Here is a 17,364-nt window from a genome sequence, read left to right as displayed (position 1 = left end):
AAATCGCCACTCAGCTGACTTCACACATGTAACCAAAAGTTTTTCCAAACTTGTTTTCTCATCTCTAAAGCGGGTCTAACGACATCAGTGCTACTGACCTAATGAAATTGGTTAAGAATCCAAATAAAAAGAACAACAGGAAGAACCACAATAAATGTAGGCAACACATTTATGCAACACATAAATGTATTGTTATTTTCAGTCTAACCTGCCTTTGGAGGGCTTTTACTTTTTTTTATTTTTAATTTTGAAATAATCATAGATTCACCGGAAGTTCCAAAAAGGATGTACACAATGGTCCCACACACTCTTCATCCAGTTTCGCCCAATGGGAACTTCATAAGTTGTACAACATCAAAACCAGGAGACTGACATTGGTACAATTCTGAGAGCTTACTCAGATTTCACAAGTGTGTGTGTGAGTGTAGTTCTATGCAATTTTATCACACGTGTAGGTTTGTGTAACCACCGAAATCAAGATAAAGAAGCGTTTCATCCCTGCAAAGCTCCCTCAAACCACCCCTTTGTAGCTGCATCCACCACCCTCGCCATCCTAGTCTTTGGTAATCACTAATCTATTCTCCATTTCTATAATTTTATTTTAACAGTGTTATATAAATGGCATCATACAGAATGTGACCTTTTGGGATTGGCTTTTTTCACTCAGCCTCGTTCCCTTGAGATTGATCCCAGGGGCAATGTCAGTAGTTCATTCCTTTTGTGTATCAGTAGTTGATTCCTCTTAGTTGGTTCATCGTGTTCCATGGCACGGATGTACCACAGTTTATTTAATCCTTCATTCCTTGAAGGACTTTTGGGTTGTTTCTAGTTTTTGGCTGTTATGAATAAAGCTGCTGTGAACATTAGCATATGGAGTCTGTGTGAACATAGGTTTTCATTTCTCTGGGATAAATGCCCAATAGTGAAATTGCTGGACTGTACGATAGTTGCATGTTTAGTTTTGTAAGAAACTGCCAAATTGTTTTCCAGACTGCCTGTACCATTTTGCCGTCCTACCAGCAACCTTTGAGTGATCTAGCATCTCTGCATCCTTGCCAGAAATCGGTAATTGTCACTGTGTTTCATTTTAGCCATTCTGATAGGGGAGTAGTGATATTTCATTGTGTTTTTAGCTTGCATTTCCCTAGTGGTAATGATGCTGACTATCTTTTCGTGTGTTTATTTGCCATCTGTGTATGCTGTTTGATGAAATGCCTGTTCACGTCTTTTGCCCATATCCTACTTGGAATGTTTGGGTTTTTATTCTTGAGTTTTGAGAGTTCTTTATATTTCTAGTTACAAGGTCTTTGGGGTTTGCAAATATTTTCTCAAAGTCTGTAACTTGTCTCTACATCCTCTTAAATAGGGTCTTTGGCAGAGCAAAGGTTTTTATTTTTGATGGCATCCAATTTATCCATTTTTCTTCCATGAACTATGCTTTTGCTATATAAGAACTCTGCCTGCCTTAGGTTATAAAGATTTCCTCTCATTTTTTCCTAAAAGTTTTACAGTTTTACAGATAGTTGTGCATTTAAGACCGTGGCCTCTAGGCATCTAGACACATTTCAGCCCATGTTTTGCTTACTTCTCTCCATTTCTAGATATTATTTCATGTCTACCTTAAATGTCACCTTTTCCACTCTTTCATTAGGCCTTTTTCAGTTGTTTTACTCCATATCAATCGTATTCCATCTCAGTGTCTTACTGCCTTACTGATTGAAAGGGTGTAATCACATAGATAGCCTCTAGTATTGACAGGACTCATGCTGATAGGATGCAATTTTGATAATACTGTGAGTCTGTAGAGAGAAAGGACAAAATCTTTCTCCTTCTCAAAACTTAGCCCAAGGTTTTGCAGATAGTAAGGACCCAATGATATTTGTAGAATTAAATGCATTGAGTTCTACCATCCTGATCCTTGCTAGATGAGGGACATGGCCGCCTAAACGTGCATCTATATTCAGACGCAATACAAAAAGGCAACACTGAGTGGAGAGGCCAGTAGCATCCCAACTGGATCACTGCTGACTGCTTGCACCTGCTGCTGCACAGGCTGGGACCTGATTACCTGGGTTAATGAGGTCAGGATGGCAGCTCGGAGGGCCCAGCGCCCCAGGGCTCTCGATTCCAGGATGCTGTCGGAATGTGACTGCACATTCATAGATAACTTCCCAATCCTTTGCCTATGACCCTGCTTAACGCACACTCTCCAGGCAGTTAGAACTTTGAAATTATATGTGTGTATGCACATATTATATATATACATACATGTATATTATATATATGCACACACGACATATACTGTTATTGCTGCCTGCTTCCTCAGAGTTGTCTCCAAATTCTACCTTTTAGAAATCTCTTTTGTGTGTGTTGCCTTCATTTAGATGCTCATTAATTAAGGACTTCTGGCCATTCTATCCCGTTTCATTCTAGTTTCCTAAAGACCTAGTGTTTCGGTGATAGGAGGAGGTGTGGAAATTCATGTATTATTTGTCTGGAAGCTCAAAAGTAAGGGTCAGTACATTCCTACAGGAAAAGCCTCCTAATGACTAAAAAGCCCACAAATTTTCCTCTCCTTGTGCCAATTGGTTAAAATAACACTGGAGAAAGGGCAGATCCAGATAATTAGAGTCTACAGATAAATACTGATTATTATGAGGATATGAGCATAGGGCCAGATAGATTTTCTAGTGCTACAGGATTTGGACAGGTTTGCTGTCGTAGGATTTGCAGCATTTAATTCTGAGTTCTGATCATTATTTGTCAGAGGTATTAACACATGCCCATCTCCCTCCACATGAATAACCTTTTAAGAGGTGGTTCTATTTATAGTTAAGAGGATTTACAGACTTAAACTGTACTTTCTGCAAAGATACACACAATACTGAGCAGGAAAATGGTAAATCGTGTTATCTAGTGGCAGAAATTCACGCTTAGGAAATTCACCTAGGAAACTATGACTTTAGGAGAAAAACCCCTAAGCCCCTTAATGTTCTTATGTGCCTGTAATAGTTTATCAGTTTGTTTTCTCAAGCAATTTTTGTAGAAAGCTTTTCATTACCATGTGGGATATAATTTTTATATCAGAGAAAAATATCTAAGGGTTAATATCAATAACCGCAAAAATCTATGTCTAGGTTTTTTGCTTTTTAAAACATTACCTCCTGAAACATAGAAACAAACAAAATGTAATTGTTTGCCTTGGTAAAGGGAAGTTGTTTAGATTGGAGAAAATGGGAAGGATCAGGTAATTATTATCAAGGTTCTAGTTTTTCTCTTGGGTTTGGTTTGGAAGCATTTTTGATAAATCATCAATAAGATAAAGTGAGCACTGACACTAAAGCTTGATTATGGTTTTCTATTCTTTCTGGATAAACCCTTTCCTTGTCAAGAAAGGTCACGGACTGTGGAGATGGTCTTACCTTGACATTGTGCCTGGCCATGGTGCCTCCTTCATTTTCCACGGTTTCATGAATGTTCACATTATATTCCTCAGCCCTAGGCGGGAACAGAAATTGTATCTGCATAGATGGTCTGGAGAAATGTTTCTGGAGGTCTTCTTGGTCGTCTGGGGAAAGCCTAGGCATGTTTGTACAATAAAGTCTCCAAATGAGTCCTGTAGCTTGATTTTAACACCACGAGCCCAGGGTCCACTCTATTTCTCTTCCTTTGGCTGGTGCTGGTCTGTCGCTCAGTCTGCTGGGGGCCTCCCTGCAAAATTACATCAACTGAAGCAAAAGGATTATCTGTGTTGTGGGTCAGCAGTTTATCCACAGACCGTTAGCTCTATTCCAGGATGAGCCTCTGATTTTGAGCACCCAGGTATGTTATGACTGCCCTCTACAGGTAGCAGTGTATTCCTAATTCAAATTGAATGCTAAATCAAAGCTGAAAGACATGATTCAAGCGATATATTGCTTAGTATATCATGATAAAGGAAATAGATTGCGTGGCAGAGTTCTGTGTTCGTAGTGTGTGATACTTGACAGTTTGGGGCTATACACTCAAGAGGCAGAGGAGCCACCTGGTCTATCTAGGTCTCTTAAAAGGTCACTTTAGTAGCAGTCAGCTTTGTGGATGGAAATGTGTGCTAAACTCATACCCAAACTTAACCCCAAGGATTATTACACTTTTTACTTAGGTCATATAGAATTAATTGAAGTGATTTTCTGAGGCGGTAACTAGTCCTCTAATGATTAAGCCAAGACTTGGCTTCTACATCATACTTCCTATTTGTAAAGTGCTTTATAAATATAGGATTGTTAAACAGAGTGCAAATAGATAGACCGTAATACCTTTTTCTCAAACGGTATCTAATGCCCAAGTAGCCTCTGCTGGCTCTGGGGGTGCACAGAGGTAAGGATCCCAGGTATGTATTACTGGGGACTACAAACTGGAGAAGTTTCCTTTATAAAATGATCCCAGGCCCCCAAAACTGACAGACAAAACTAACAGAATTCCCAGCAACATCCCAGCTTCCTTTTTGGCAGAAATTGACCAAGCTGATTCTAAAATTTATATGAGATTGTAAGGGACCCAGAATATCCAAAACAATTTCAGAAAATAAGAACAGAGTTAGAGAATTCACACTTCTCAATTTGAAAAATTACTACAAAGCTACAGTAACTAAGACTGGGGTGCTGGCATAAGAATAGACACATATATCAACGTAATAGAATTGAGAGTCCAGAAATGAACCCACACACTTATGGTCAGTTGATTTTTGACAAAGGTGCCAAGACAATTCAATTGGGAAAGAACTGTTTTTTCTGCAAATGGTGCTGGAAAAACAGGACGGCCTCAGGCATAAAAATTAAGTTGGACCTCACACCACATTAAAAACTGAACTTGGACTTCCCTGGTGGCGCAGCGGTTAAGAATCTGCCTGCCATTGCAGGGCACATGGGTTCGAGCCCTGGTCTGGGAAGATCCCACATGCTGCGGAGCAACTAAGCCCGTGCGCCACGACTACTGAGCCTGCACTCTAGAGCCCACGAGCCACAAGTACTGAAGCCCGTGTGCCACAACTACTGAGCCCACATGCCACAATTACTGAAGCCCACGTGCCTAGAGCCTTTGCTCCGCAACAAGAGAAGCCACCGCAATGAGAAGCCCGCACAACGCAATGAAGAGTAGCCCCCCCTCACCACAACTAGAGAAAGCCTGCGTGCAGCAACAAAGACCCAACGCAGCCAAAAGTAAATAAATAACTAAATTTATTTTAAAAAAACTGAACTCAAAATGAATCATAGACCAAAATATAAGAGTTAAGACTATAACACTCTTGAACGAAAACATAGGAGAAAATATATGTGACCTTTGATTAAGCAAAGCCTTCTTAGGTTCAATACCAAAAGCGCAAGTGACAAAAGAAAAAAATAGGTAAACTTGACTTCATCAAAATAAAAAACATTTGCTCTTCAAAGGACATCATGAAGAAAGTGAAAAGACACCCACAAAATAGGGGAAAATATGGCAAATCATACATACATAATAAGGGACTTGTATCCAGAATATAAAAAGAGCTTCTAAAAAAAACAACTGGAAATGGGTGAATTGTCTAAATAGACATTTCTCAAAAGATATGCAAATGGCCAAAAAGCGTATGAAAAGGTGCTCAACATCTTTAGCCACTGGGGAAATGCAAGTCAAAATCACTAATGGATACCACGTCACACCCAACAGGTTGGCTTTAGTAAAAAAGACAGACCATCACAAGTGATAGTGAGGATGCGGAGCGACTGAGACTCTCATCCACTTCTGGTGCGAGTGTAGAATGACGCAGCCACTTTGGGACACAGTCTGGCGGCAGCAGTTCCCTTGTAGATATGCACTGAAGCAAGAGAACTGAAACATATGTTCACCAAAGACACGCAAATGTCCAGAAATTGGGATCAACCCACGTGCCCATCCCCTGGTGAGCAGATAGACAAAGTGAGGTATATCCACACGATGGAATATTATTCAGCCATAAAAAGTAATGAAGTACTGATACGTACCGCCACATGAATGAACCTTGAACATTATGTTGAGTGGGAAGAGCCAGTCACAAAAGACCACATGTTGTCTAACTCCATGTATAAGAAAATGTCCAGAACAGGCAAATCTATAGATACAGAACATACTGATACATTAGTGGTTGCCTAGGGTAGGAGGGTCTGGGGAGAGATGGAGAATGATTGCTTATGAGTAAGAGGTTTCTCTTAGGGGAGGTGAAAAATGTTATTACACTGATTGCAGTGATGGTTGCCCAACCCTGGGAATATACTGAAAATCTGAGTGTCTAAGGACCTGGTGTTTGGCTCCAGATTCTCAGAACGAAAATGGAATAGGTGGTATCAGTAGACTCAAATTAACCTGTGCGATTTCCGGAGCTGGAAGGGACCATCAAGAGTGTCTTGTCCTCCTTACCATCATCTTCTTCATTTTGTGGATGGGGAAACATGCATGGGGTATCAGGTGATGTGTCCAAGGGCTACATGTGATAGTACAGTTGGGACCAGCCTCCACATCTCCATACCCTGGGGCCGGAAACCATGGCTCTGCACCACCCTGCAAACCAAATCGTTTGCGTTTCTCCTTAAGGATGTCATTTAGGTCACCAGCCTTTTCCTCACTTCCCCACTCTCATTTCTGCATCTTCTATTCTGGTGTCAAACATTGGAGGAAACATTTCCTTTGAACATTTGTTAATTTCTCTTAGCACTTTCCCCACACTTGTAAACATTCTCCCTCTCAGAAACTTCTTTCTACTTAAAAATTATTTGTGTGAACGTTCTTTCAACTTCTTAAGTTTAATTTGATAATGATTTTTATCTAAGTAAGTCTCCTAATAAAACATTGCACACACAGTGCTCCTGAGATCCTAGTAAACTTTTTTTTATATTTGAGGGTGTGTGTGTGTGTGCGTGTGTGTGTGTGTATGTGTGTGTGTACATCTAGTGGAACTGCAGCATTGACTGGCATTTCCTGGAATTCTCTGTAAAGCAAGTGTCCTGGAGATTGCAGGAAGGAGAGTTTGTATGAGAAAAGAATTTTACAATTTGTTAAAGGTGAGTAAAGTACTTATTGACAAATGTGTATTTATTTTGCATTATTCCCAAGTATAAGGACATTTCCTAAAGGGTCAATGTAACAGGCAGGATGGAGAGACTTGCATCTAAGAGCATAAACATCTCAGAGTGCGTGGGAGCTGATGGACTGTTAATCCATGCAACTCCTAGAGGAAGCTGAAGAAGGCAAGGAGATGGATTCTCCTCTAGAGCCTGGGGAGCGGCGTGGAGGACTCAGCCCAGCCAAACATCCGCAGCCCAGTGACACCCACCTCAGACTTCTGCCCTAGAGAACTGTAAGATAATACATTTGTGTTGCTTTCAGCCAGTAAATCTGTGGCAATTTGTTACAGCAGCAATACAAAAAAAGAACACAATATTATATACTATTCCTACTGTGTTTATTTGTAATCAGTGTATAATATTAGTTTTGTTTTCCAAACTTGGCCTAAACTTAACATTTGTAGGAGAAATATATTGGTTATACCTACAAATCTCTTTCAACAGTTATCAAAAACAATATGCTATTATACCCGCTCACTAGTTGCAGTGTAGCGTTACTCATTACTATCTTAAGATAAAGAGGGAAGCTGAGGCCTGGACTGGGGAAAACTTCGGCTCAAAACGGGGTTTTCAGAAAAATACAGGGTGCTATTAAATTTGAATTTTAATTAAACAGGAATAGTTTTGTTGTTGTTTTGTTTTTTTAGTATAATTGCAGCTGTGGCATGGAACATCCACTGTTCGCTAAATCTGCAGCCCTAGGGCAAGATAACTTTTGTGACCCATGTCTCAGCATCAGTTTCATATTGAGACTCGGAATAAGAACGCCTGCTTCACTGACTTGTCAAACCCAAGTGAAAGTCAACCGATTTCAAAGCACTGAATTAAACTTTTCAGAATGACGGTTGAGCTAGATGAGTTTTGGCTCGGACTCCGTCCACGGGGCCGCCGGGTATCGGGGTGCGGGGTCTCCGCGTGTCCGGCCCGCCCCCAGCCCCCAGCCCCGCGCTCAGAGGAGCCCTCTCGCGCGCAGGGCGCTCCTCTGGCTGTTTTGGGCCCTCCCGGCCCCCGCCTTCCGGGCGGTCACGTGCCTCCGCTCACGTGACCGGCGCTCCTGTCATTCCGCTGCGGCCGCTGCGGCTTCCTCCTGCCTGTAAGGCCCTTCACGTCCGATCGGTGCCGAATCGCGCTCGCTTTCTGGCGCCGCGTCCCCAACGCCGATCAGGCCTCCGGACTCGGCAGGAGACCCGCCTCGGCGCCCCAGCACGGCGGCGGTTCCGACTCCGGACCGCTGCATCTTCCCGTCGCCTTGGGGGTGCGTTGGAGGGTCCCGCGGGTTCGCTGGGTGAGGCCGCGCTCGGGTCGTGCCGTCTGCGGCCTCGGCCCCGGTCCCCGACTCCTTCCCCGACCCGGCGAGGCGAGCTTGCGGTTTCTCCGCTTCCCTGGAGCGCGCTGGGTTCTGCCGCCCAGGCGCCGCCTGGCCTCCTCCGGCCCCGGTTCCCCGATTTTTTGCCTTCCGGGCCTCAGCGCGGTTTTCGAAACTGCGGAGCCTTCCCCGCAGGGAAGGGCAGGGGAGAGAGGGTGGACGGGTGAAAGGTGTGCTTTCCCCAGGATTGGGCCGCGGCCCTGGCCGGCTGGGGGTTCGAGTTGTTCAGGGACCTAGGTGACCGCCCTGAGGCACCTTCAGCCGCCGCAGGAGGGGCCGCTGGGGCTGAGCCCGCTTGATTCCAGGTTCCAGCTTGGCCCGGACGGCGTCTGTTTTCACCTGGGCCCAGCCAGTCCGCATTGCCCGTGTTTGTTCATGCAGCACACACATCCTCAGATGTAGAGGTTACTTCCAAACTGACTAAGGTCATTGGGATCCTGGAATAGAATTTGGGGTGTGGTTTAAGCTTCTTTGTGGTCATAACTATGAGCTTATATTTTGTAAACCGGAACTTGTATTTTGTGTCGTGATAAAATCAGGCTTAAGCTTTTATCTTTAAGTTTAGGAGTGAGAATTACTTAAAAGTTCATTATTGTAGGATCATATTATCACACCAGTCTCTCATTGTTGGGTGTACCTAAACTGTAATCTTTATTTGTTTCAAAAAATTCTCCCAATATTGATTTTGAGCTGCTATAAATTTTGATCGAAAAAAGAAAGCTCTGTCTTCTAAGATACTGCATTCCCACTTTGGGTGTTAATTTGAGTAAATAATGTTAGAAAGGACATGTAGGTTTTTCATATGCCACTTTAAAATGATGCTTACTAAATGTAAATAAAATAATTGGTCCTATTTGTACTATGCAGGTTATTATTTTTTCTCTGTCAGAAGAGGAAAGTTGATTTCAACTGTATACATTTAAAATACTTTCCTATTTTGTATGCCTATTCTAAGCATGGTTTCTTAATTCAATATCTTAAATGGTTACTTAAAAAATCTTACTGCGATATTGGTGCCAATAATTAGAAAACCTTTCCGGGAAAAGTAAAAACCTATAGAGAACACTTCTATGGAACAGTGTATAACGGGACAAGATTTGAAATATAATGGCACAACTATTTAATATTTAGGATATTTAGTATTTGAGTTGAATGCTTGTAGAGATTAAGGTGATAATGATGCTATTGCTAATAATAATAGTAGTAGTTGTTAAAAATCAATCACACCTTGTATTCTGGTTTTACCTTGCATCAAAATTGAAGGTCTGCAGAAAAACATTCACGATCATAAATTTAGATGACCAAGATGGATATCCGGGGCGCCGTGGATGCTGCCGTTCCAACCAACATCATTGCTGCCAAGGCTGCAGAAGTTCGTGCGAACAAAGTGAACTGGCAGTCCTACCTTCAGTAAGTGCCGATTTGCTGTGAATCATGGGTAATCATGTGCCTTTGCTTCAGACTTTTTTCATGGTCATGCTTCTGTGAGAGAAATACTGGAAAAATACTAATAAATGTGGAAGAAGACACTTCCTCCTTAGAATAATTAGTTGTCACAGGGAGACAGCTTAGTGTGATGGAAGCAGCTTGGGGCTCTAGTTGGGAGGCAGCACTGGCCACAGCACTTTCGACCTTCTCTGCCTGCAAAGTGGTACTGTTTGGATGAATGGGAAGCACAGGAGGAGTGTTCAGGCCCTGGAGGGAGGAAGAGGATGACAGGCAGAGCCTGCCCGACGCCCGCCCCGTATGCCTTGGTGATCAGCGTGGGGACGGGTGGTGTTGCAGAAGGGCTCAGACAACTAGCAAAGAGCAGGTGTTTAAGTTTCAAGACTTGGGTTTGAATCCTGGTTCTTGTGTCTACTAGTTTGCTGATCTTCGGCAAATCCCTTAACTCCTCTGAGGTTCACTAAAGTAAATGTGAAAGGGGGATACATATCCCGTGGGAGTGCTGCTGAAATCATGTATTTAAGGCATTAGCACAGTTGAATACAAGCACTGGTGTGTTGAATACATTCAATAAATTTTAGTTCTTTCCCCCTCCTTGCGTGTGTTAAGATTTAGCACGTGGGTGTTCTGTACTTATCTTAAAGCGAGTGTTCATTTTTTCTTGACCATACTTTATCATGTTGACTTTACTTCATATCTGTTTATTTTGGTATATTCATAACGGTAAGTTATTAAGGAAATTCAGTTAAGATTTGCATGCGTATTTTGAAAAACAAATTGGGAAAGCTTTAGTTTAATATTTAGCAGTTTGTTTTGTTCTAAGAGGTATATGCAGTGTACAGAAATGATCCCATTTATTTCTGTTAATTTAGTTACTCCTCACGCATTTAATAACCACCTGCCAAGTTTGAGGCATTATTTCCAGACTTTGTGGCTACAGAAAGATAAACTCGTAATCTAGTAAGGAAGTCAGATATGTAAATTGATCATTTGGAAACCAGTTGACTATATGTTTAGGGGTCTATTTCTGGGCCCAAGGAACACAGTTTTAAATTCACTGTTGGAGGAATTAGAAATAACTGATAGTTCTATGCAGGAGTTAGATAATCACATTTGCCTTTTGGTTGGATTGTTGTTCCCTCAGTGTAGAGGGTAGATCTGTGGATGATAAGCCTGGAGCTAGAGACAGGTTAGAGCAGTATTCGAGTTGTGGGAATGGCTAGAATTGGAGAGACCGGAGAAAACCTCAGTGATCAGTTTGATGTGTGAGGGTGAAAAAGTATCTAGGATGACTTCTGGTTTCCCAGTCTAAGGGAGAGGATTATGGTGAGGCCACAGATTCAAGGGCAGGAGCGAGAGGGACTTTCTGATGTTTTCTCTGGTCGTCTGTATCTGTGTGATTGTTTAAGTCCCCTGTGAGATGAGGATTTTGAGCTCTGTTTCCTAATCTTAGTCCAGAGGGTGTTTTGACTAGAAGACAAGGAGTTTCATGTTTATAAAGCCCGACTGTTTATAACCTAAATAGAACAATATTGAATTCGATCATAAAGCACTGGCTGACGGGCAGGCATTCCCTCGCCTTGGCATTTGGAACATTCGTAGTTACAGGGAGATTTTTTTTTTTTTTTTTGTGGTACGCGGGCCTCTCACTGTTGTGGCCTCTCCCGTTGCGGAGCACAGGCTCCGGACGCGCAGGCTCAGTGGCGATGGCTCACGGGCCCACCCGCTCCGCGGCATGTGGGATCTTCCCGGACCGGGGCACGAACCCGTGTCCCCTGCATCGGCAGGCGGACTCTCAACCACTGTGCCACCAGGGAAGCCCACAGGGAGATTTTTAATTGCTTTCTCTTCCCTTCCTCCTGTTCCAAGGCCGCCCCACTACATAAGTCTTAGTCTCCCTTTTTTCCTACTTCTGTCCTTTATTCTGTTGTCCAGCTCGTGGGTTTCCTTTATAGAAGCAGTCTACTCTGTACGTCTGTACACAGATGCGCCCCACATGTCAGCCGTGTGCCTCTGTTGAGCTGGCTGTGGGGACACTAGTGGGTGTGAGATGTCCTATCCCCACCCCCAGAGTGCTCACAGCTTGTTGCGGGCTGGATGGGACCCTTGAGTTATCAGTGAATCTGATGCCACATTGTTTTCTGATAGAGTAAAACCCGTGGGAGAATCGCCCAATGTCAAAGGCCAGTATCTCTCACACGTTAACATGTTACTATGGAAGTCCTGTGCCTTAAAGTGTATTTACATGTGATTAAACTTCTTAATCATTCAAGTAGGCAGTCCATAAACGAATGGGCGTGGCTATTCCACTCAAACTGGAATCCAGTAAAACTGTCCTGTCCTGAGGATGCAAGAGTTAAAATAGTGTCCTTCGTTGCGAGTTTAAAGTTTAATGAGGAAGCAAACCTTTAACTGAAAAATTAAATAATGAGTTGCGGTAAGCATTAAAATGGAGACACATGTCCAGTTTTCCCAGAAAACAAAAGGAGGGAGCGAATCATCACCCAGCAGCACCAGGACATCCTCGGGGAGCACATGGAGACACCTGTGGGAGTCACGGGCAGAGGGGCCAGGGCTGCCGAGAGGGAAGGAGCCTCCGGGCGGGGACTGGAGACTAAGAAGGACGCGCAGGGCTCGGGAGCTTCAGGTCGGCTGGTGGAGCCCCGCCCAGGCTGCTGCAGGCCACAGTATGGCGCCCACATGTGCCAGCTCTGCAGGCCAAGCACCTAGGAGTCGTCTCCTCTCTTCTCGTCCCTGACAGTCCGCCTCCCGTCCAGGCCCAGGTCCGCACATCCAGGCCCTGTGCCCAGTCTGACCGCCTCTCTCCAGGTGCCCCGCTGCTGCCTGGCGCAGGCTGCCCGCGTCTCACATGTGCTCGCGGGTCCTGGCCGGGGGTCTCTGCTGTCACTGTTCCCCGGAGGTACAGTTTTAACAGGACAGTGAGAGTCATTTCAGACAATGTGGATCAGACCCGCACGGACCTGCTGTGTAGCACAGGGAACTATGCTCCATATTTTGTAATAACCTATAAGGGAAAAGAAGCTGAAAAAGAATCTCTATTTCCCTCTGTCTCTCTCTCTCTCTATGTAGATATAGATATAGATATAGATATAGATTTTACTCTCTCTATATATATAGATTTAGATTTTATATATGTATCTGAGTCACTTTGCTGTACACCTGAAACTAACATGACATTGTAAATCAACTCGACTTCAGTTAAGCAACAGTGTAGGTCAGATCATGCCCCAGTGCCCCCAGCCCTGCAGCTGCTCTGCGTTCCTGCTCTTTCACACACAGCCAGCTCACTGCTGCCCCAGCGTCCTTGGACTTGCACTTCTGTCTGTGGAAGTTCCTCCTGGATCACTTGGTTCATTAACTCCCTTCATTCAGGTGTCTGTGCAGGTGACCTCAGGAAGGTCTTCTCTAATCCAGCTAAAATATGTCCTTTCCTCCCTACCTAGCTTTAGTTTTTTTTAAAATAAACTTTTAGAATCCTGGCATTATGATATGTGTGTGTGTATTTTTTAAAAAAGTATTTGCTTTTGTGCTTGTGTATTTTCTGGTTTCTGCGCTGGAGTGTGAGCTCACGGGGGGAGGGATGTCCAGTTCATTGCTGTGTGGCCTATCCGTCAAGGTGCCTGGCACATAGCTGGCTGGCAGCTAACGCCGGCTGACTAGATCATGCGTGAGCAGAGGGCTTGGAGGGTGCGGTGGAGACGCGCTTTTGGGAAAAGAAGTAACGTGCTCGGTAAGTCACATATTGTGTCATGGTAATTTCATAGCAATTCTGTGAAATAAGTTTTCTGTCCTCATTTTAAAGATGAGTAGACAGCTGCTCACGTAGGTTAAGTAACATGGACGTGCTCATATAGGTTTTAATGAGTCAACTAATTGAAATAGTTTTTGTTGAGAGCCTCTGCCTAGGTGCTAGGTAGAACCACCTTTCAAATTCACAGTCTGACCAAATGAAAGGAGTAAAACAGTTGGGGGGTGGTGTTTGACAAAGCTGCCTGGCAGTGTAGGTCAGGGGGCTGTGGAGGAGGGTTGGATTGGAAGCAGGAAACCCGCTGGACCGGGGCCATCAGGCTGAGCCACCCCAGCAGTGGGGAAGTGGGGAGGAGAGTGATGTCAGGGGGAAGTATTGTGAGGACGGGGCCCGACTCATCACAGAAGGGGCCGGAGTCCCTGGCCTGTTAGATTGTGGGACTGTCAGAGGAAGATTACAGGTGAAATAATTTAAACACAGAAAGCAAAAAAAGGTTCCTTGGGACAAATGCAAGGAAGTTAGACTTCAGAAGGAATGGCTTGCCAAATAAAAACACAGAAGAAAGCTGCAAAATTTCAAGATTACCAAGTATAACCTTCATAGTACACTTTCTCAATGGTAGAAAAACTGCATCTTTTTCCTATGATTATCCTATTTAAAAAGGTATGGCATGCTTTTACATGTCAGCATAGCCAAATTTGGGGTAAAATTGTTTGAGCTAGGGAGTTCAAGTTTATGAAAAAAGACTTCATTTATTTTGCGCTGGAACCAGACAGGTTGGCGTCGTTATCTTGGTCTAGCCTGGGGTGCAGAGTGCGTTTTCTCCTGACCAACTGTGATATGTGAAGAGCTTAGTCTTAATGGGAACAGGGCGCAGTGTCTGCTTTGGCTTCCATCGTCCCATCAGCCTGGCTGGGGCATAGAGTGTGTGTGTGGGGTATATGTTCGTGACCTCAGTTATGCCCCTGTAGGGTGTGGAGTGCCTGTGTCATGTATGTGATCTGTGAGTGGGGCTGGGAGAGGTCAGCCTGGAGTTCAGATCGCGAGTTAGCACTGCGGAGGGGGGAAGAAGACGGCGCGGGCCGATTGCTGGGAGGCTGGGGATTTTTTCAGAGAGGATTTGGTCACGTTTTTCTGGGTCTGAAGGGAAAGAATATGCTGGAGGAAATGATTGCAGCAAGTTGTATACAGGGGTTTTGTCTTGATAACTTAGATGGCCAAGTAAGCTGGCTGGGATGGAGATAGGCTGAGACTTGGATAAGGCCCAGAGGTGGCATTTTAATGAGTGTTTCCTGTGGACCAGGCCCTGTGCTCACCGCCTCACGAGGATTATTGCAGCCTCAGTTCCGCCCCTTAAAGGCATAGGGTTCTTGTTCCCATTTTGCAGGTCAGTTAGCTCCGGTCAGGGCCTGGGAGGCCCATGAGCAGTAGGTGGTGCGGCTGGACCCAGACGGCAGGGCCGTGGGACGCCAGGGTCTGGTGTCAGCCCTCGCAGAGAGAGGCAGCGCGTCCTGTGTCACTTGCTGCCAGTGGCCCTTCAACTCCTGCTGAACGGAAACCTTGTTCTTTCTTTCTAGAGGGCAGATGATTTCTTCCGAAGACTGCGAGTTCATTCAGAGATTTGAAATGAAAAGAAGTCCTGAGGAGAAGCAGGAGATGCTTCAGACGGAAGGCAGTCAGGTGATCAGTTCAGATATTAGACCATGAACACTGCCCCGTGTCATTAGACATTCTAGAAATTTTCTCAATGACCATGTGATAGTCCACTGTAGGTAGGTGTCATAATTTAACTAAAGACTCTTTTTTATTGGAAGACATTTGAGGGATCTCTAGTTTTCTTTGTTAATTTTGGAAAAAATGTCCTATTGAGTATGTTTATTCCTCCATCCTTCTCTGCATTTCTGAAAAATTTTTTTGAATTAGAATAGATTCGTAGCATGGAAATTACTGTTTCAAAGTGTACAGTATTTTCAAAGTTGCTTAACTTTTCTGTTTTTTAAGCAATTTTTTTTCTCCTTTGTATTCTCACTAGAATAACATCTAACTCCGCTGTCCATCAGATTTTCTGATACGGTGCCCTGATTGGCTGAAGGAGCCCGTATACGATTCAGCCTGATTCTCACAACAATCCTGGGAAATTCGGGAGGAAACATATCGTGGGTGCCAGTTTTGTTGAATTCTAGAGAAACTGTGACATAGGTGTTAAATCATAGGATGGAGACTGGTCAGAGCCTTCTGATTCCAGTGCCTGTACCGAATTCCTGTACTTGTGCTGCTCTGGTATTCTGTTTCCTAGTAAAAGCAAAACCCCCCCCCAAAACCAAAAAAACAAACAAAAGGAACCCGAAACGAATGATAATATTAGATTTGTCTACGTAACTTAGTCTTTACGGTTTTAAGAGTCGATAGTGGCCAGGTCTGTCTATTTAAAAGTAGTAAAAACATTTTGACGTCACTAGAAATTATTAAAAAACTGATGCAAGCCCTAGTATGGTCCTCCCATCCTTCATCACAGTATTTGTAAAAGGCAGGCATTTTCTATAACTGCATCCTAATTTAGGCCAGAGAAGTAATATTTTAATGAAATTCCATTAAAACGTTGTGTTTGCACATTTGAAAACAGTGGGTAACGTTCATTTCATTTTTTCTAGTGTGCTAAGACATTTATAAATCTGATGACTCACATCTCCAAAGAGCAGACAGTTCAGTACATCCTCACCATGGTTGATGACGCGCTGCAGGTGGGTGTGTTCTTCACCTGACACGTTTGGTCCTCACCTTTTTGTGCTCTCCCAGTAACAGCACCTCTATAAGGTTTCACCTAGAGCACTGGTTCCCTTCCAGAGTGCGATAGTGTATTTTTCTTCGTTGTGTGGGTTGTAATTTGCTAATGGTGGTAAAGCTGGGACTGCCCGCACACTGGCTACTGTGTTGTTTTTAGCATGTCGGGGAATCAGGATGTCTTTTCTCCGTATTTCCTCAGAGTTCTGTGTTGGGCAGCAGCAGTGCTCGGTGCATCCCCTGAGGCTTTCTGGATTCTCTGCCTACTCACAGATGATGTGGCTCTTTTCTTTCAGTCATTCAACAGATTTCAGTGCCGCTGTGTCCCGGGCCAGGGCCAGGCCCCTGGGGGTTTAGTGCTGACTGTGGTCAAGGTGCTTGCCCTCAGAACCGTGCTGTTTTTGGAGAGCATTTTGGTTGTCATCTGAGACTTTTCCAGTGATGTGAAGTTTCTGTTTACCGCTCTGTTGTCCCTACACGCAGAGGGCCCCCCTCATTCACCATATTGTATCTTATACTCGAGTATAATCTAGGTTTAGATGCTTGGTATCGAGAGCAGTCTTTCTGAAACAGGCCAACTGGCTGCAAAATCCAAGGCCTGTCTGCACGTCTCAGGGAAAAGAGTCTTGAAGACTCAAGAGTCTGCCTGTCCCTTGAAGAAAAGAGTCGGTCTGGCTGCTTGGAGGGCGTCCGTCTGTCAGTTTACAAGGAAGAGCATTTATCGCTGGCCTACTGTGTGCAACCACTGGGCGAACTGTTCCTGAGGACCCGGAGGTTAGGAGGAAGGGTGCTGCCCATCTAAGGGCCATCGTGTCACTTACAGGGATGTTGTGATTTTATCAGCTCAGGATGGCTGTCCAGCCTGGGCTGATGCAAGCCCGTCTGAG

The 17,364-nt window shown here is 44.2% G+C and overlaps 2 protein-coding genes across 6 annotated transcripts in view; one reads left to right on the top strand and one right to left on the bottom strand.

Moving 5' to 3' along the window:
- The window catches only part of RGS20 (regulator of G protein signaling 20), a 73,792-nt gene extending 70,189 nt beyond the window's left edge, over nt 1-3,603 (bottom strand). Inside the window, exon 1 of the mRNA XM_081258747.1 lies at nt 3,423-3,603. Coding sequence (XP_081114873.1) covers nt 3,423-3,587 — 165 coding nt within the window. The 5' untranslated portion in view covers nt 3,588-3,603. The remainder of the gene's footprint in view (nt 1-3,422) is intronic.
- ATP6V1H (ATPase H+ transporting V1 subunit H) overlaps nt 1-17,364 on the top strand; it is an 81,868-nt gene that overhangs the window by 22,015 nt on the left and 42,489 nt on the right. For 2 of the 5 annotated variants that reach the window (XM_081258739.1, XM_081258742.1), the window contains 4 exons: nt 7,139-7,348; nt 9,745-9,891; nt 15,274-15,376; nt 16,348-16,437. In XM_081258739.1, the coding sequence (XP_081114865.1) occupies nt 9,779-9,891; nt 15,274-15,376; nt 16,348-16,437 (306 nt within the window). In that variant the 5' untranslated portion in view covers nt 7,139-7,348; nt 9,745-9,778. Of the gene's footprint in view, nt 1-7,138; nt 7,349-8,175; nt 8,371-9,744; nt 9,892-15,273; nt 15,377-16,347; nt 16,438-17,364 lie in introns of those variants that run through there. The other 3 variants (XM_081258740.1, XM_081258741.1, XM_081258738.1) reach the window with 2 other exon arrangements.

The sequence above is a fragment of the Mesoplodon bidens genome (genome assembly GCF_964165515.1).
Source record: "Mesoplodon bidens genome assembly, chromosome: 16".
Lineage (NCBI taxonomy): Eukaryota > Metazoa > Chordata > Mammalia > Artiodactyla > Ziphiidae > Mesoplodon > Mesoplodon bidens.
This window is presented reverse-complemented; position numbering and strand designations above follow the sequence as displayed.